Below are 18,661 nucleotides of genomic sequence, written 5' to 3' on the forward strand. Positions count from 1 at the left end.
TTGGAAGATTTATAAATATATTATTTTCAAACTAGGATGAAGCTGGGACTGCTGCAGTTAAAACGGTTGAATTAGATGCAGCTCTAGGAGGCCGTGCTGTTCAGTATCGTGAAGTCCAAGGCCACGAAACCGAGAAATTCTTGTCGTATTTTAAGCCATGTATCATACCTCAAGAAGGTGGAGTAGCTTCAGGATTCAAACATGTGGAAGCTGAAGAACATATTACCCGCTTGTTCGTCTGTAGAGGAAAACATGTGGTCCATGTCAAAGAGGCAAGTCAGATTCCTGTTTTTTTTTGTTCCTTTATCTCACCTTGTGGTTTGCACACTAACTGTCTGATTACAGGTTGCTTTTGCTCGGAGTTCTTTAACCCATGACGATATTTACATTCTTGACACAAAGTCCAAGATCTTCCAGTTCAATGGATCCAATTCAAGTATCCAAGAGAGAGCAAAAGCACTTGAAGTGGTTCAATACATTAAAGACACTTACCATGATGGGACATGTGAAGTTGCTACTGTTGGTTAGTGAGCCGAGTGGTTTAGCTAGGGATTAGTGTCTTTATCATCTCTAATTCTTATTCATTTGCAGAGGATGGGAGACTTATGGCTGATGCTGATAGTGGAGAGTTTTGGGGTTTCTTTGGTGGGTTTGCTCCCTTACCTAGAAAAACAGCTAATGAAGAAGACAAAACTTACACTTCAGATATCAAAAAATTATTCTGGTAATCTCTTCTTGCTGTGTTTTTGAGTTCATAATGCTTCTACTGAACATAGATTTATTTTGTGAAATTGAAGTGTGGAGAAGGGACAAGCAAATCCTGTTGAAGGCGATTCTTTGAAAAGAGAGATGCTGGATACAAGCAAGTGTTACATTCTTGATTGTGGACTCGAAGTGTTTGTTTGGATGGGAAGAACAACATCTCTTGATGATAGAAAAGTTGCGAGTGGAGCAACAGAAGTAAGTGGAGTCTTGAAATCTTTTTTTCTTCTTGTGTAGTATGATGTTTGCTGATGTTAAAAGAATCATACAGGAAATGATCCGTTCCTCTGAACGACCCAAATCGCAAATGATCCGCATAATAGAAGGGTTTGAGACCGTTACATTCAGATCAAAGTTTGATACATGGGCCCAAGTAACTAATACAACTGTGTCAGAGGATGGTAGAGGCAGAGTTGCTGGTGAGTATTATTTTAAATACTTACTCTCAGCTGATATGTTATTGTTATTTAATGTTTTTGTTTGTGTCATTTGGTAGCACTTTTGCAACGACAAGGAGTGAATGTGAGAGGGCTAATGAAAGCTGCTCCACCTAAAGAAGAGATCCAAGCTTTCATTGATTGCACTGGGAATCTGCAGGTGTGGCGTGTGAATGGTCAGCAAAAGATTCTCCTACAAGCTGCTGATCATTCGAAATTCTATAGTGGAGATTGCTATGTTTTCCAGTATTCTTATCCCGGAGAAGAAAAAGAAGAAGTTCTTATAGGAACTTGGTTCGGAAAGCAAAGTGTGGAGGTAAGCTCTCCACATAACAAAAGCAAACTCTTACAAGGTGCAAGTAGATTTGAAATTGTGAGTTTGTGGTCATATGTGTAGGAAGAAAGAGCTTCTGCAGTCTCTATGGCGAGCAAAATGGTTGAGTCCATGAAGTTTGTACCAGCTCAAGTAATCTCCTTCTGCACTCATTCGCAAAGTATATTATCTGTTTTTTTTTTCTTTCTTCTGAAAATTTTCATTCTCTTGTGTTTAGGCTCGCATCTATGAAGGAAAGGAACCTGTTCAGTTCTTTGTCATTATGCAAACCTTTATCGTTTTCAAGGTTTGGAAGCGAAATAGTTTTGTTTTATCATCCATGTTCTTGTTTATAATAACATTCAACATCTGCTGATTTTGTTTGCGGTGGTTGAATCTTTACAGGGTGGTATTAGCAGTGGGTACAAGAAATACATAGCAGAGAAAGAAGTTGGTGATGATACGTATAATGAGAATGGTCTTGCTCTATTCCGCATTCAAGGGTCTGGTCCTGAAAATATGCAAGCCATACAAGTTGACCCTGTATGTGTCATTTTTCGCATTCTTCGTTCCTTTGAAACCTTCATGGCTTTTAACATCTTGTCGATTTACTTCAACAGGTTGCTTCATCACTGAACTCCTCATACTGCTACATACTACATAATGATTCTTCTGTCTTTACTTGGACTGGGAATCTAGCAACCTCAACTGACCAGGAACTTGTTGAGAGGCAGCTAGATCTTATTAAGGTAAGATGAGTTTCTTCTTAATTGCTATAAGGATAAGTCAATTATGTTTCCATCAAGGCCTTAGTTATGCTTTGAGTGTCGCTGAAGCAGCATCTGTTATGTTGTTATTTTTGTGCAGCCAAACCTACAGACTAGAGCACAAAAGGAAGGTTCAGAATCAGATCAGTTCTGGGAGTTGTTAGGAGGCAAAACCGAATATTCGAGCCAAAAGCTCACAAAAGAACCTGAAAGTGACCCTCACTTGTTCTCCTGCACATTCACTAAAGGTACATAAGATCACTTTCTTTTATTTTTCAGTAAATGTTTAAGCTTAAGCTATTATATGCACACAATGACTCTGTTTCTTTTTCTTTTCCATTGCTGAAATGCAAATTAATCCAGAAATTCTGAAGGTGACAGAGATATATAACTTCACACAGGATGACTTGATGACTGAAGATATATTCATAGTAGACTGCCACTCAGAGATCTTCGTATGGGTTGGCCAAGAAGTAGTCCCCAAGAACAAGTTGCAAGCCTTAACTATTGGAGAGGTCAGATTCATTAGAAGCATTGTTAAAAACTCTTGATTCTGAAACTTTTAGGAAAAGTTGCTCATCTATACCTTTTGTTTCCTTAGAAATTCATTGAGAAAGATTCTCTCCTGGAGAAGTTATCTCCTGAAGCTCCTATATATGTGATCATGGAAGGTGGTGAGCCAAGTTTCTTCACCCGTTTTTTCACTTCTTGGGATTCTTCAAAGTCTGCTGTAAGTACTAAACACTTTCACTATATACTGAAAGAAGGAAGCCCTGACAAAGGTGTAAACACTCTATTTTGTTTACAGATGCATGGAAACTCATTCCAGAGAAAGCTCAGAATAGTCAAAAATGTTGGAACTCCAGTTGCAGAGGTAAGGAATCTTTCATGGTTTCTTCCTTGTTGATGACTCTTCAGAGTTTGTGTGTTCATTTCTCTCTTTGGTTGTTGTTTTGATGATTAGAAACCAAAACGAAGGACTCCAGCTTCATATGGTGGCCGTGCCAGTGTTCCAGACAAGTCACAGCAGCGGTCAAGAAGCATGTCGTTTAGTCCAGACAGGGTTCGCGTGAGGGGAAGATCTCCAGCGTTCAATGCACTCGCAGCAACGTTTGAGAGCCAAAACGCAAGAAACCTCTCAACACCTCCACCTGTAGTTAGAAAACTCTACCCGAGATCTGTTACTCCTGATTCCTCAAAGCTTGCTCCCAAGTCTTCAGCCATTTCTTCTCGTAGTGCCCTTTTTGAACAACAGCTAAAAACACCTCCCCAAGAACCTTCAATACCAAAATCACTCAAAGGTATTCGAATCTTGGTTTAGAGATTCACCTCTTTTTTCACTTTTGAGTATTGACATTTTGAGCTTTTATTGGGTATGAAGCGAGCCCAAAGACACCTGAGGCTCCAGCACCAGGATCCAACTCAAATGGAAAGGAGGAGGAGAAGGAGAATGGGAAGGAGGAGGAGAAATCAATGAGCAGCAGGATAGAATATCTGACGATCCAAGAAGATGCTAAGGAAGGAGTGGAAGATGAAGAAGATTTGCCAGCTTACCCATACGAACGTCTCAAGACAACTTCTGCTGATCCTATCTCAGACATTGATGTAACAAGGAGAGAGGTAAAGTTCAAACCAACAAACAAAATTTTCTATTTGTAAGTGAAAAATGGAAAGAAGATGTTTACTGTTGTTGGTCTTCTGTTATAGGCTTACCTTTCATCAGAGGAGTTCAAAGAGAAATTTGGTATGACGAAAGAAGCTTTCTACAAGCTGCCTAAATGGAAACAGAACAAATTCAAGATGGCTGTTCAGCTCTTCTGAGGTATAATCCACACACAAAATCTATCTTTTTATTGGACGGAGAAAAATGAAGTTTGATTGTGTTTTCCTTTTCTTCTTTTTCAGCTACAAGAGGAGAAGATTCAAGGGACAGTGTCAGTACATTTTAAGCTGCTTCTGCTCCCCATGAGAGAAGCTTAATAACATTTTTTTCATGGAGCAGTTTTCTTTTCCTCTTATTTTTCTTCTTTTTTCTCCTTAAAATCTTTTCACCTTGGTTTTCATCATCAGTATGCTTGTTTCTCTCTTTTATCATTTCCAACATTTCTTTTTTAGTTTGATGGGCTAAGGCTACAGGTTTTGGCCTTGAGTCTTTGATTTATTTATTCTTGGGGTTACTTTGCTATCAAATTGAGGAAATTTGGTTGCAAAAGGAAGAGGAAATTTAGTGAATATTCATAAAAACAAATAGACTCTGCATTTCTTTTTTATCTTTTTCTTCTTGGCAGAATTCAAGAATTGTGTGACGTTTTTTTTTTGGTATATAGCAAAGTGTACAAACTCAAACTCTCACATGAATCTATGAAATTGAACACATTCGTATTCTTTTTACCATTTAACTTGATTCCCAAGCATTCAACTTGGCTTAGAGCTTCTTCTTTTGTTGCTTTTTCTATATTTCTGAAACTTTTGTTTCTCGTACTCCCCAATTATTTTCAACCTTTTTTCTTTTTTTTTTGCCCTTGCCATGTACTCTGGTAGAGATAACTCATTTATTTGGTTAATTTTTTTTAATTTTATAAATACATGTGATTGTTGTTGTTTTTTTAATTCGTTTTTGGTCTGTTTTCATCTAATTTGAGGTTTTGTAGATTAGAGATTGAAATTTTTTTTTAAAAAAAAATTTCATAAAACTGAAAGTTTTTTTTTAATATAAATCAGTTTAATTATAAATTATTGTTTTAATTTGTTTTTAGGGAGAAAGTTGTAATCAGCTGGGCCCAACTTTTATTCTCAGCCTAAATTACTTCCCAACTAATATATACAGTATATAATATAACCCAAACTATTATTTCGTAGCTAGGGCAAATAAACTAGTGCGTCATTCCCAATTCTACCTGGACTAAAACAATCTCTTAGTTTGATTTACCAGGAGCTACGAATTTCTGGTAAATAAAACCCTTCTCTATTTTTTTGCTTTGATTTTTTAGGAGCTAAGGTTTTCTTTCAATTTTTATAATTACCGTTTGAGGTTTTGGCATCTGCTTGATGGCGAATAATTCCGGCATAGACGAAGAGATGAATCAATCCGAGGAGCCAAGGACGCCGCTGAAGAGACCAGTCTTGAAAAACGACACTGGATTCGCCATGGTATGGACCCCTGAAGAACAAGCAACTCTAGATAACGCCCTGCTCAACGAACCTAAGGACGCTTCTAAATATTCGTGTGTCTCACGTTACGCGAGAATCTCGTTAGAGTTTCCAAATAAGACCACCAAAGACATCGCTATGCGTTGCAGATGGATCAAAGAATTGGGAAGAGTCAAAGCTGAGGGTTCAAACTCAGCTCCTCAAGATGCGGTCACCGATGAGGTAATTAACCAAAACGCAGGGCCGGCCTTGAGGGGAAGCCACCCAAGCCAAGGATTAGGGCATCCAAATTAGTGGGGCATATCAAAAAAAAAAGTTATTAGTATATAAATAAAAAGAAAATCTGTAGATTATTTTGTTAAAATATTATCTATTGGGCATATTTAGTTATAATAAGATTTGTCAAACTTTTTAAATATATTAGTAAATTTATATTTTAGCTAATAGTTAAAACCCCAATTCTAAAATAGAAACATAACAATTGAGACTGCTATGGTCGAAAAACTTGACTATAGGAGTTTAATGGATGATTATGCAGGAAAAAATGCAAGAAGATCTATATTTCAGCAATAAGTGTTTTTATATCAATGTTTTTTATGAACATATTATGAAATTTGATTTATTTAATGAAAATTTAAATTATTTTTTATACTGTTTTGTGATCTTGATAAAACATGTATGAGGGCATAGTTTTAAATTTTGATTGGGGCAATATAAAAGGTTGGTCCGGCACTGCCAAAACGGGAAACTGTTTTATCAGATTTTTGATAATCTCTCGTATTCCTCAAAGCTCGAAGAAAACCTTACGCTCTTCAACAAAGCTCGCGACAATATCATGATACTTGTCAACAAGCTCAACGAGAATGTGCCGGACCAGATGAAGCATATGCCACCATTGCCCGAGAAATTGAACGATGATTTATTTAAATTCTTGGTTCAAAATCAAATCTACCATAGCTACCATGAATAACTTTTTTCTTGTCTTGCAATTTGATTTCTGTAATTATTTTTGTAAATATTTTCCTACATTATTTTCACCACCAACTATCTCGAAAAATCTTTCTGTTTTTGTCTCATAAACAAAGGTTGTTTCAGAACCTACGAATGCTTATTTCTTCAACATAGTTGGGAATGAGTATGTTTCTGCCCCTATCATTTTTTTTTTGAAACACAATTTCATCTACTCTATTAAAACAGAGTCCTAAAAACAATCTACCGATAGAAGCTGTTTTAATTTTTCGGACCTTTCCTAGAGAGTTACATGTGATATTAGTTATACCCTTCTTAATGAATAAACCGATTTTATATTAAAATCATACCAGCATCCGGTCATAAAACTAAACCAACCTTCTGAATGTCGAGTAATTTTACCCTGGACTGGTTATCTATAATTATAAGAATAATACGATACACAATTCTTATCTATAGATTATATCTTACATACAGACTCTGCTTGGACAAACATGTTTATACTTCATTTAATTACTTGAATCACAACACTTTCTTCTGTGTTCTCTGTAGTTCATATCAATCACTGCATAAGAATTAATTCAAATTAATTCACATTTGAATTTTTCAAAATCTACTCTATTAAAACAGAGTCCTAAAAAAAATCTACCGATAGAAGTTGTTTTAATTTTTCGGACCTTTCCTAGAGAGTTACATGTGATATTAGTTATACCCTTCTTAATGAATAAACCGATTTTATATTAAAATCATACCAGCATCCGGTCATAAAACTAAACCAACCTTCTGAATGTCGAGTAATTTTACCCTGGACTGGTTATCTATAATTATAAGAATAATACGATACACAATTCTTATCTATAGATTATATCTTACATACAGACTCTGCTTGGACAAACATGTTTATACTTCATTTAATTACTTGAATCACAACACTTTCTTCTGTGTTCTCTGTAGTTCATATCAATCACTGCATAAGAATTAATTCAAATTAATTCACATTTGAATTTTTCAAAATACTAACCAGACATCCAGATTCGAAATCATACACTACACCTGTAAGTTTTGAACACTCACTTTCACTAGCATTATGAACGTAAAATTGTCAACCATATATAGATTATATTCGTTTGACCATTAATTTTTTTTAAGTTTTTTTTTCTTTTGCTAATCATATCTAATCATAGAAGAACTAACGTATAATATATGGTAGATTACTATATTTTTAGTATATATATTTGTACATGGTTCGTATGTGATGTGTTTCTAGAGTATGGTTACAATAAATGTATACATTCAAATTTGTGAACAAGTTTAGAATTACGTGTCCTGCAAATTAAATATATTCCACACACATTAATTATAGATTTGCTCAAATCTATACTAACTTTTCTTCCAAGCAAAAAACCCTCTAACAACTTACCTTTGTTTAAATATTTTCTTTATTTATATTTTTTTTTTCTAACAAATTATATTTTCACACGATTTTAGTAGTTGCATATGATCTCTATTTTAATCAACTTCCCATCTAAATTCATCACAGATCTTATCGCTTAACTTCGTATATCAGTTCCTAAAATAAATGCAAATCAAATATTGGTAACAAACCTATAATATATGGAAATCGGAATATGCCTTTATATTCTCATTATACCTAGCATTTACACACAATTCACTATAAATAATCTTCCATAACCTTCACAGAATTCTGCGCCTCACCAAAAAATAAAAGCAAACACTGAAATGGCTATGACTACATCGATCAACATCACTTTGTTGAGCAATGTCAAGCCATTCAAAACAACTTGGAAGGTTGAAGTGAAGGTTCTTCATCCATGGACACAGCACTCAAATTATTCCGGTGGAGACTCTCTAGAGTTCATACTCGCAGATAAGACAGTAAGTGTTTTTTAAGCTTTTTTATTCTATGAAGTTTTATTATGAACTTTCTAGACAGTTATACTATAAACTTCTAAATTGAGCAATCATTATTTGTAACAGTAGGGTGTCAAGATTCATTGTACCTGCAAGAGGCTCTTCCTCGCTCGTGTTAAGAGATTGCAAGTTGGAGAATGGAGGTTCCATGAGAATTTCTCGTTTACTCCAGCAACCGGGAAGTATCGACCAACTAGCCATAAATTCAAGCTGTCCATCACAGGCAATTCTAATGTCAATTCGTCTTTAAAAAATGATGATGATTTTTTGACATTAACGCCATTCCAAGTGATCATTAACGGAAGCGTTGATTCAAAATTTTTGATTGGTAAATAATAATTGGCCATCTTATTATTCTACAATCTTTTAATTTAATAGCCTAATATTTAATTTCTGTTACACATGGATGTAGATGTTATTGGTCAAGCAACTGATATTGGAGACATTGAAGTTGTTCCAGTTCTTGGTAAAAACAAGAAGAAACTGGAGCTTACTTTGACAGATACATGGTAAGTTAATGTTTTATATATTAATCCAATTATTTTAATCTAGCATATGTTATCCAATTTTGACCTTCTATATATATATATATTCTCAGTGATCAACATATAGCATGTTGTCTATGGGGGCGTTTTGCTGAACAAGTGTTCTCTGCTTACAAAGTTGGTAAGTCAGCCAATTTTCTATGTTTACTTAGATTTGCTAAAATCAATGTTTACAAGGGTGAGATGTCTAATAATATTATTTAGATGATATATTTTTAATATGATATAAGTTTGCTGAAATAATATTTTCATTTGTTGTAGGACAAGTCGAGACAACAAATGCATTTGAAGCTTCCACTATGGTGATTAATCCACACGGTTATGATGTGCATGATTATCAAAGACTGTAAGACATCTTTTCCTATAATGTCAGTATACTATATAATGAAAATTTATTACTGATTTGTTTTACATATTTTTAGGATGCCAACTAATGAGCTTGCGCTCTCTAATGATAATCGTGAGGTTGTGAAACCAAAAGGAAACAAGCGCCAAATTGACAAATGGTCTCTTTATCCAGAGAGATCAGTATTGGATATCATAATGGCAACCGAGGTTATGTTTCTATTATTAGCATTGAATTTTTTTTAAATTGTACTGTTTACTAATAATGATTTCATATGTACATGTAGATCGAGAAATGCATTGTCAATGCAACTGTTTGTGCTATTGACACTGATTGGGCTTGGTATTACTTTGGTTGTGTTAAGTGTAACTTCAAAAAGGTTACCAACATTACTAAAAGGGATGTGGTGCCTGTGAAACATATGTTTCATTGTGATTCATGCCGTCAGAGCGTTATCAATGTTGCACCTCAGTATGTTTCGAAAACTTTATTTTAATTGTATTGCTGATTGCTGATTGATAATGATGATGTACTATGAATCAGTTATTTATTTTCAATTAGGTTTAAGCTACATCTCCATATAAAGGATGACCGGTGAAACTAAGTTGATGCTACTTGATACAATTGCTGAACCAATTGTGGAAGTAAGTGCTGATGTACTCCTAGGTGATTCTCTAGAAGAGGTATATAAGGCTTGAACATATTGAATGAATTCTGTTTTGTTGACTCTAATGTTTTATATTTATCTATTTAGGTTGAGGATCTAGAAGATTTGCATGATGCTATTACGGACTTCTACGCATCTTGAATGGAAGCCACTGCTAATGGCCACTGTCATTAGCAGTGACTTCTGAAGTTGTTGATCAATCCAACAGATAAAAGACTTCCATTCAAGATGCGTAGAAGACAGCTGCCATTAGCAGTGGCTTTTGCAATAACCATCAACAAAAAAGTCAAGGACAGTCACTGTCTGAGGTTGGAATATTTTTCCCTCGGCCAGTATTTTCTCACGGACAGCTCTACGTTGCCATTTCAAGGGTCACTTCGAAGAAAGGTTTGAAAAATTTAATTGTGGATAAAGAGGGGAAGCCACAGAAGAAAACTATGAATGTTGTCTTCAAAGAGGTTTTTAATAATCTTTAGAACAGAGAGTTATGAAAGTGCTTTTGAGCTACGTTTTTGTTTTTATATTTGTTTGGATATTGAAAGTGGTGTTTTAAAACTTTGTTTTTGCTATATTTATTTGCATTGATCATCATGTTTTCATCCAAAAGCAAATACATTCAGTCAAACTCAGATCAAACGTATAGCAATATATCATCTAACCATGATTAGTACAGTAACTATCAACCCTTCTTCTAATTTTAACCAGTCAATTACGATTTCAGAGAACAGTATTTCTACTATCCTATACGAGTTAGCCCTATCATACTTAAACAGTTTTATGACATGGTTACTCACTAAATGAATTTCGAGGTAGTACTAACCTTCATTATATGTGAATTCTCCTTACTCTCCCTTTCTTCAACGTTTACGTGACTACTCTTCTTTAGTCTCAGAAGATCAAAACATTGTTATCTGTCGATAAATATATCACAAGTCGATTTTTAACAACCTTTAAATCCTAAAACAATTTTGGAAAATTGAACCAGAGAAAACCGGTGTCCAAAAAAAAAACATGGAACTTATCTCATCATTAGCTTTGCCTTCATCATTCAATGGTGATTCTCGATCAAAGGAGTGTCTTCGAAGACGCTAACGATAGTCGAACTACAGCTACAGATTTCAGATCGAGAATCGTGAGAATTTGCTTGAACTGATTATTAGGTGAACTTTTGTAATCGTTTTATATGAAGGTTTTAAAAAAAATCAAAGAGACTAACCTTGATTTAAATAAGTTCCATAAACTTTGCTTTGCGAGTGTATGATTCTTCACCAATCTTGCGGCGAAGCCACAAAAAACTCCTTAAGGTGGCCAAGATTTGATCGTGAATCGGGGAAAATCTATTTGATTTGTTTTTGATTGAGAAGATTTCTTTGATGTTTATGGAGAAACGTTTCAGCACCACCGACAGAAAAGTGAAAGGAAAGTAAAAAGAAAGTAAAGTAGTTACATCTTCATTGACCTTTCGGGAAAAAAAAATATTGATTTTCTTTTTTTTCTCAAAACTCTAGCTAATGGGCCAATTTCATATATAAAAAATGCCATTGATGAGCCATACGATTATATAAATTATTTTCGTCTTAGCTTATAAATATTTATATATATACTTATATGGAAGGAAAAAAAATACCCGTGTATATTATATATCCACAAACTATATTATATACACAAATATATAAAAAATATCTATTGTGCAAAAAAAAAAAAACAAAACATAATTTATATATTCTAATTTCAGTAACAATTAGAAAAATTCGTTTAAATAATTTCCGCGCATATCGCGGGTTAGTATCTAGTTAAATTTAAAACAGAGTAGTTAGGTGAGGGAATTAACACCTTAATTCATTACAAGACTAAGCTTTGCTAAATTATCAGCAACAACATTGTTCTCTCGTGAGATTCAACCTAAAGAAATCGAATCACATTCCGTTGCCAGCTTCAAAATGTCGGATACAGGTCCAAAAATCTCTCGCCAAATCATTTATGATGCTTAAGTCTTCAATGTAACCTCAACTAATTGTATATGATGTCCAACGTTTGCAGAAAATATTTCAGAAACTACATGTATATTATTGTGTATCTATAAATTTCATAAAAGGTGTATATGATCGATTTAATTTTTCTCCACAAAACTTTATTTTTTTTTATAAAACTTGATTTTATCTGTTTATATAAAATTAATAACAAGAGAAATATACAACTAAAGATGATATAAGCTCTCTCAATCATATTATATATCCTACTATCATATGAATAATTTATTAATAAAATAAAAATAGTTTAATATAGTTTAATGATATAATTAAATTTAAATTAAAAATATATAACCCAATAATACTACGACAAATGTCCTGAGGAAACCATCTCATATTTTCTTATCCACTTATGATATTTTACGACAAAGTCGTTGAGAGGTATAGATCCTAATAAACAAAAAAGTACACCCGAATATACTACAAACCCTTTAAAAGTCTTCTCCTCGAATTTCTCTGTCCGAATACCTTTCGCGTATCCAACGATGGCCAACGTTGAAGAGACAACGAAGAAGAAGTTACAGACAAGCTACTTCGATGTGGTCGGAATCTGCTGTTCATCTGAAGTTTCTCTTGTCGGAGAAATTCTTCGTCCTCTTGACGGCGTCAAAGAATTCTCCGTCATCGTCCCTTCTAGAACCGTCATCGTTGTCCACGACGTCCTCTTGATTTCTCCGCTTCAAATCGGTACATAACTTAGTTGCAAAAAAAAAAATCGGTACATAACTTACAAAAAAAAAAAATATATTTTGACTTTATTCTGATACTAATATCGATTTCTTGACAGTCAAGGCACTGAACCAAGCTAGGTTAGAGGCAAGCGTGAGACCATACGGAGAGACAAGCTTGACTAGTCAATGGCCAAGCCCTTTTGCAGTTGTTTCTGGTGTATTGCTTGCTTTCTCTTTCCTCAAATACTTCTATAGACCTCTTGAGTGGTTCGCTCTTGTTGCCCTGGTGGCTGGAGTCTTTCCTATTCTCGCTAAAGCTGTTGCTTCTGTCACAAGGTTTAGGGTTGACATCAACGCTCTCACTCTAATTGCTGGTAAAAATATATCAATCATTCCTAAGTTTTTTTTGTTTTTTGTTTTTTCTTATGATGTATATTGGTGTAATAATGCATATCTAAGCTTGTTCTTGACAGTGATCGCAACAGTGTGTATGGAGGATTACACAGAAGCTGCTACAATTGTGTTTCTATTCTCAGTTGCAGATTGGCTCGAGTCAAGTGCTGCTCACAAGGTCTCTTTGCGTATAGAGCATTAGTTTTACTTCTCTTTGTTTATCACTGTTCTGAAGTAACATTTTGTTTTCAGGCAAGCACAGTGATGTCATCGCTGATGAGCTTAGCGCCTAGAAAGGCAGTGATAGCGGAAACTGGACAAGAAGTTGACGTAGATGACGTTGGAATAAACACAGTTGTTGCAGTTAAAGCTGGAGAAAGTATACCGATTGATGGAGTTGTGGTGGATGGAAGCTGTGATGTTGATGAAAAAACATTGACAGGGGAGTCATTCCCTGTCTCCAAACAAAGAGACTCTACTGTTTTGGCTGCAACCATAAATCTTAATGGTACTAAATAAATATCATTATGATCCTGGTCTTTAAATGATCTTAAACTCTGTGAGCTCATTGACACAACCTTTTTTGTATTGAAGGTTATATAAAGGTCAAAACTACAGCTCTAGCCAGAGACTGCGTGGTTGCGAAAATGACTAAGCTTGTAGAAGAAGCTCAGAAAAGCCAAACCAAAACTCAAAGGTTTATTGACAAATGTTCTCGCTACTACACTCCAGGTCAGTAATCAGAACCCGTCCTGAGATGTATTGGACTTAGAACAATTACTTAATAATCAATACATATATGTATATATTTAATTGAATTTAGGGGCTAAATGATAATATACATAGTAAACTTTTTAACATTTTAAGGCTATAGGCGAATGTTTCATCTAGCTATATCTATGACCGGTTCTGTCAGTAATCATAGATCATGATCTGGATCACATTTTTCTTTTGTTGTTTGTTCAGCTGTTGTTGTAATAGCAGCATGTTTTGCTGTCATCCCGGTCCTGTTAAAGGTTGACAACCTCAGCCATTGGTTCCACTTAGCACTTGTAGTGTTAGTAAGCGGTTGTCCATGTGGTTTTATCCTATCCACACCCGTTGCTACCTTTTGTGCTCTCACTAAGGCAGCTACCTCCGGGTTTTTGATCAAAACCGGTGATTGTCTAGAAACCTTGGCAAAGATCAGGATTGCTGCTTTTGACAAAACAGGAACTATTACAAAAGCCGAGTTCATGATCTCAGATTTCAAGTCTCTTTCTCACAATATAAATCTGAAAACATTGGTTTACTGGTAAGTATCTATGTAGTTTGCCCACCAGAACTAAGCATATGTAATGAGACTTGTGAGATGGTTTCATTTAGGGTCTCGAGCATTGAAAGCAAGTCAAGCCATCCGATGGCAGCTGCGCTTATTGACTACGCGAGATCAGTTTCTGTTGAGCCTACGCCTGATATGGTCGAGAACTTTCAGAACTTTCCAGGAGAAGGCGTTTATGGGAGAATAGATGGTCAAGATATCTACATTGGAAACAAAAGAATTGCGCAAAGAGTTGGATGCTTAAGTACAGGTCTCAAAACTTTGCAACTGAACCGGGGTAAGACCATTGGTTACATATACATTGGAGAAGAACTAACCGGAAGTTTTAGCCTTTTGGACGGTTGTCGACATGGGGCTGCTCAAGCTCTCCAGGAGCTCAAGTCCTTAAACATCAAAACAGCAATGCTAACAGGAGATAACCAAGATGCAGCCATGTCTATTCAAGAACAGGTGAAGCATAGTCATTATCTTATCATTCCCTTCTCTATTTCTATTTTTATTTTTATTTTTATTTTTTTTATTTTTTATTTTTATTTTTATTTTTATTTTTATTTTTATTTTTATTTTTATTTTTATTTTTATTTTTATTTTTATTTTTATTTTTATTTTTATTTTTAATTTTATTTTTATTTTTATTTTTATTTTTATTTTTATTTTTATTTTTATTTTTATTTTTATTTTTATTTTTATTTTTATTTTTATTTTTATTTTTATTTTTATTTTTATTTTTATTTTTATTTTTATTTTTATTTTTATTTTTATTTTTATTTTTATTTTTATTTTTATTTTTATTTTTATTTTTATTTTTATTTTTATTTTTATTTTTATTTTTATTTTTATTTTTATTTTTATTTTTATTTTTATTTTTATTTTTATTTTTATTTTTATTTTTATTTTTATTTTTATTTTTATTTTTATTTTTATTTTTATTTTTATTTTTATTTTTATTTTTATTTTTATTTTTATTTTTATTTTTATTTTTATTTTTATTTTTATTTTTATTTTTATTTTTATTTTTATTTTTATTTTTATTTTTATTTTTATTTTTATTTTTATTTTTATTTTTATTTTTATTTTTATTTTTATTTTTATTTTTATTTTTATTTTTATTTTTATTTTTATTTTTATTTTTATTTTTATTTTTATTTTTATTTTTATTTTTATTTTTATTTTTATTTTTATTTTTATTTTTATTTTTATTTTTATTTTTATTTTTATTTTTATTTTTATTTTTATTTTTATTTTTTAATAACCAAAACGTTATCATTTTTACAGCTAGGGGACGCTTTGGATATAGTTCATGCAGAACTTCTTCCACAAGACAAAGCAAGAATCATCGATGAGTTCAAGAGCCAAGGGCCTACAATGATGGTAGGAGACGGGCTTAACGATGCACCGGCCTTGGCTAAAGCAGACATTGGCATCTCAATGGGGATCTCAGGGTCAGCACTTGCGACAGAGACAGGAGATATTATTCTTATGTCAAACGACATAAACAAGATACCCAAAGGGATGAGACTAGCGAGGAGAAGTCATAGGAAAGTGATTGAGAATGTGGTTTTGTCTGTGGGCATAAAAGGAGCAATCATGGTGCTTGGTTTGGTAGGTTACCCTCTAATTTGGGCAGCTGTTCTTGCAGATGCAGGAACTTGTTTGCTTGTGATACTCAATAGTATGATGCTTCTACGTGATGAGCGTGAAGCTGCACCTGTGTGTTACCGTGCTTCTCCTTTGTCGCCGGTGAAGCTTGAGGAGCCTGAAGTGGAGGATCTAGAAGTGGGGTTGTTGCAGAAGAGTGGGGAGACAAGTAAAAAGAGTTGTTGCTCTGGTTGTTGTAGTGGCCCTAAGGACAAGCAAACAGAGGACTTAGAGAGTTTCTGATCAATCTGTATGTGAATTGGTAAGTACTAAATAATAATATTATAGAATTGAATGTATTGTAATTTGTGTGCGAAGTATTTGGAAATTATTGTGGCCCGAAGATGCAAAACTTATGCCGATTAGTTTTAATAAGATAGATATTAGTCACTATTTAGAACAAATTTGTGTGTTTGGATGTGTTTCTTATGTCACCGATATTTGTAAATACATTATTAAGGAGTATCCTCTTTGAGTCTTATTCACCTACTTCAACCATTTCAATCGATTAAAAAAACAACAGTTTGCTTGAATATTATGGTTTTATGAAACCGTAGGAATAACCAGAAAAATAGTAACATTCACCGGGATTCCATGAAAATCCTAAAGATTACAAAAACTCTATCAGTCTATTGTCATACTAGTTTCTCTTACAATTAACTTATCAAGATAAATATAACACACTGGTTTGAGGTTTCTAAAAAGAGGTTTCTAAAAAAAATTACACCTAATTTGTATGATATGGATTTTCCAAAGCTTATTAAATTTACACCTAAAGACTTCCAGCTTGTCTTTAGTCTAAAAAGGGCCTGGCAATACTTCTCTAGTCCTGATTCGTTATGGGTGTCTTGGCGGCGTGGTAATGTTTTTCACAGGACAAACTTCTGGATAATTTAAGAATCTCCGAGACTCTCCCCTACGGTTAGGAATATGCTCCAGCTTAGACCAATGCTAAAGGACTACATGCGTTGCTTGATCAGAGATGGCAAAACTGCATCATTCTAGTTTGATACATGGACTGAGATGGGACAACTGATCTCTGTCATTGGGGACAATGGACCTCGCGACCTACGAATCCACAAGGAGGCTGCCGTCGCTGAGGCTGCAGGAAATGGATCATGGATTTTACCTCCAACCAGATCTCCCGTTACTTAAATTGTGCAGATTGTTGTTACGACGATACCTCCACCATCTCCTACTTTGGGACATGACAAATTTCTGTGGCGCAAACCCGATGGTAGCTTCGGACCTCGTTTCTCTTCCAAGGCCACTTGGGAGCAGGGGCGGATCTAGTTGTATAGAAGGTGGGGCACGTGCCCCATACTAAAATTTTAAAATGTTGTTTGTAACATAATTTTGAGTACTTAAATCTAGCATATTTGGTTAAATGAGGTAAATGGTGCCATACACTTCACGCTTGACCATATTTTTCACCCATCTTTTATCTTATTTATTTGTTGTTGTCAAATTTAGCGTGTGCAGTTACTCTTTCTTTGTCAAATGTTTAATTTCGTATTTCAACTTTTCTCGTTTGTTTCTTAAATTTTATTAAAGTAGTTATATGTGTCTAATTTGTTCAGCTTTGCACTGTAAATATCAATTTTGAATTTCCAGTTACAGTAGAACCTCTATAAATTAATAATGTTAGAACTTTGAAATTTTATTATTTTATAGAGATATCAATTTATGAAAGTTTCCTTATTTAGATTTCTTATTTTAAGATATATTTATTCAAAGATAAAAAAATATATTTGATTTTAGTGTATAGATATTAATTATTATTTTTTGAAATTTTACATTTATATTAATTTTATTTTATTATTTGGTGTATATAATATATATTATATAGAATTTAAATATGGTTTAAGATATAATATTACTAAATCTCATCAAAAATATATTAAGTGTTAAAAAATATAAAAATAATTTCATTGTGAATATAAAACAAACAATATAATGATAGGATCTTACTTATATAAAATATATATACATATAAATTATTAATTTATAATTTTAATGGGACCTTATCGTTACATAGAATTCTCTAAAAAATTATTATCATATTATTTTATCGATTTATGTCAAATTTTGAATCGGTCCCAGTAGGGACTAGAGAAATTTATTAATTTATATATATTATTAATTTATCGAGTATTAATTTATAGAAGTTCTACTGTACTTATTTTGTACTCCTTCTATTTCTAGAAGATAAATATTTTCTGGTTTATACATATTAAAAACATTAAAATCTGATACTAAATATATTATTATATTTGATTAGCTATTCAGTGTTACAATTAATTATCTAAGAGTTTATAATTTACTATTATTAACTCATATAAAATGTATTAAAAGCTTAAAATTATATATCTTTTAAAAATAAACTTTCTAACTTTTGTAAACAATTTTGGAAAATAATGAATATTTAATTAGTTAAAATATTTACCGTAAAAATATGATATTTTATAATAATATCATAAAACTGTCAAATTATTTTAAATAAATTATATATGTGTGCCACGTATAAAATATATTTCTAGATCCGCCCCTGTTTGGGAGCATATCAGACAACACTCTTCCACTGTCTACTGGTCAAAAACAATGTGGTTAAAGAACATATACCTCGCAATGCATTTGTTGCTTGGCTTGCGTTGCTGAGACGTCTACCAACCAGGGACAGACTCATACGGTGGGGTATGAACGTACCTGCTTCATGTGTC

At 33.3% G+C, this 18,661-nt stretch overlaps 3 protein-coding genes and 1 long non-coding RNA gene across 4 annotated transcripts in view; 3 read left to right on the top strand and 1 right to left on the bottom strand.

Moving 5' to 3' along the window:
• The window catches only part of LOC106306795 (villin-4-like), a 7,094-nt gene extending 2,496 nt beyond the window's left edge, over window positions 1-4,598 (top strand). Inside the window, exons 5-22 of the mRNA XM_013743548.1 lie at window positions 36-272; window positions 346-523; window positions 592-724; window positions 798-960; window positions 1,034-1,181; window positions 1,259-1,515; window positions 1,597-1,665; window positions 1,751-1,819; window positions 1,918-2,055; window positions 2,133-2,261; window positions 2,380-2,527; window positions 2,643-2,794; window positions 2,881-3,009; window positions 3,088-3,153; window positions 3,244-3,580; window positions 3,661-3,899; window positions 3,987-4,101; window positions 4,185-4,598. Coding sequence (XP_013599002.1) covers window positions 36-272; window positions 346-523; window positions 592-724; window positions 798-960; window positions 1,034-1,181; window positions 1,259-1,515; window positions 1,597-1,665; window positions 1,751-1,819; window positions 1,918-2,055; window positions 2,133-2,261; window positions 2,380-2,527; window positions 2,643-2,794; window positions 2,881-3,009; window positions 3,088-3,153; window positions 3,244-3,580; window positions 3,661-3,899; window positions 3,987-4,100 — 2,706 coding nt within the window. The 3' untranslated portion in view covers window position 4,101; window positions 4,185-4,598. The remainder of the gene's footprint in view (window positions 1-35; window positions 273-345; window positions 524-591; window positions 725-797; window positions 961-1,033; window positions 1,182-1,258; window positions 1,516-1,596; window positions 1,666-1,750; window positions 1,820-1,917; window positions 2,056-2,132; window positions 2,262-2,379; window positions 2,528-2,642; window positions 2,795-2,880; window positions 3,010-3,087; window positions 3,154-3,243; window positions 3,581-3,660; window positions 3,900-3,986; window positions 4,102-4,184) is intronic.
• Window positions 4,599-5,327: 729 nt separating this feature from the next.
• LOC106303431 lies at window positions 5,328-6,399 on the top strand. The gene is made up of 2 exons (XM_013739700.1): window positions 5,328-5,651; window positions 6,220-6,399. Exons 1-2 carry the CDS (start codon window positions 5,328-5,330, stop codon window positions 6,397-6,399), a joined length of 504 nt encoding a protein of 167 aa, XP_013595154.1.
• An 841-nt stretch (window positions 6,400-7,240) lies between these two features.
• On the bottom strand, window positions 7,241-11,278 carry LOC106304766. The gene is made up of 4 exons (XR_001262827.1): window positions 11,105-11,278; window positions 10,709-10,997; window positions 8,420-8,540; window positions 7,241-7,365 (listed from the first exon to the last, which is right to left on the bottom strand). It is a non-coding gene; the product is annotated as an uncharacterized LOC106304766 (long non-coding RNA).
• A 1,044-nt stretch (window positions 11,279-12,322) lies between these two features.
• Window positions 12,323-16,334, top strand: LOC106302002 (cadmium/zinc-transporting ATPase HMA3-like). Its single transcript, XM_013738505.1, has 8 exons — window positions 12,323-12,605; window positions 12,706-12,963; window positions 13,063-13,160; window positions 13,235-13,490; window positions 13,577-13,714; window positions 13,949-14,276; window positions 14,348-14,753; window positions 15,579-16,334. The coding sequence occupies exons 1-8, from the start codon at window positions 12,404-12,406 to the stop codon at window positions 16,182-16,184; spliced, it is 2,292 nt and encodes a 763-aa protein (XP_013593959.1). The 5' UTR covers window positions 12,323-12,403; the 3' UTR covers window positions 16,185-16,334.
• The last annotated feature ends 2,327 nt before the right edge of the window (window positions 16,335-18,661 follow it).

This window comes from Brassica oleracea, chromosome C7, assembly GCF_000695525.1.
Source record: "Brassica oleracea var. oleracea cultivar TO1000 chromosome C7, BOL, whole genome shotgun sequence".
In the NCBI taxonomy this organism is placed as follows: domain Eukaryota; kingdom Viridiplantae; phylum Streptophyta; class Magnoliopsida; order Brassicales; family Brassicaceae; genus Brassica; species Brassica oleracea.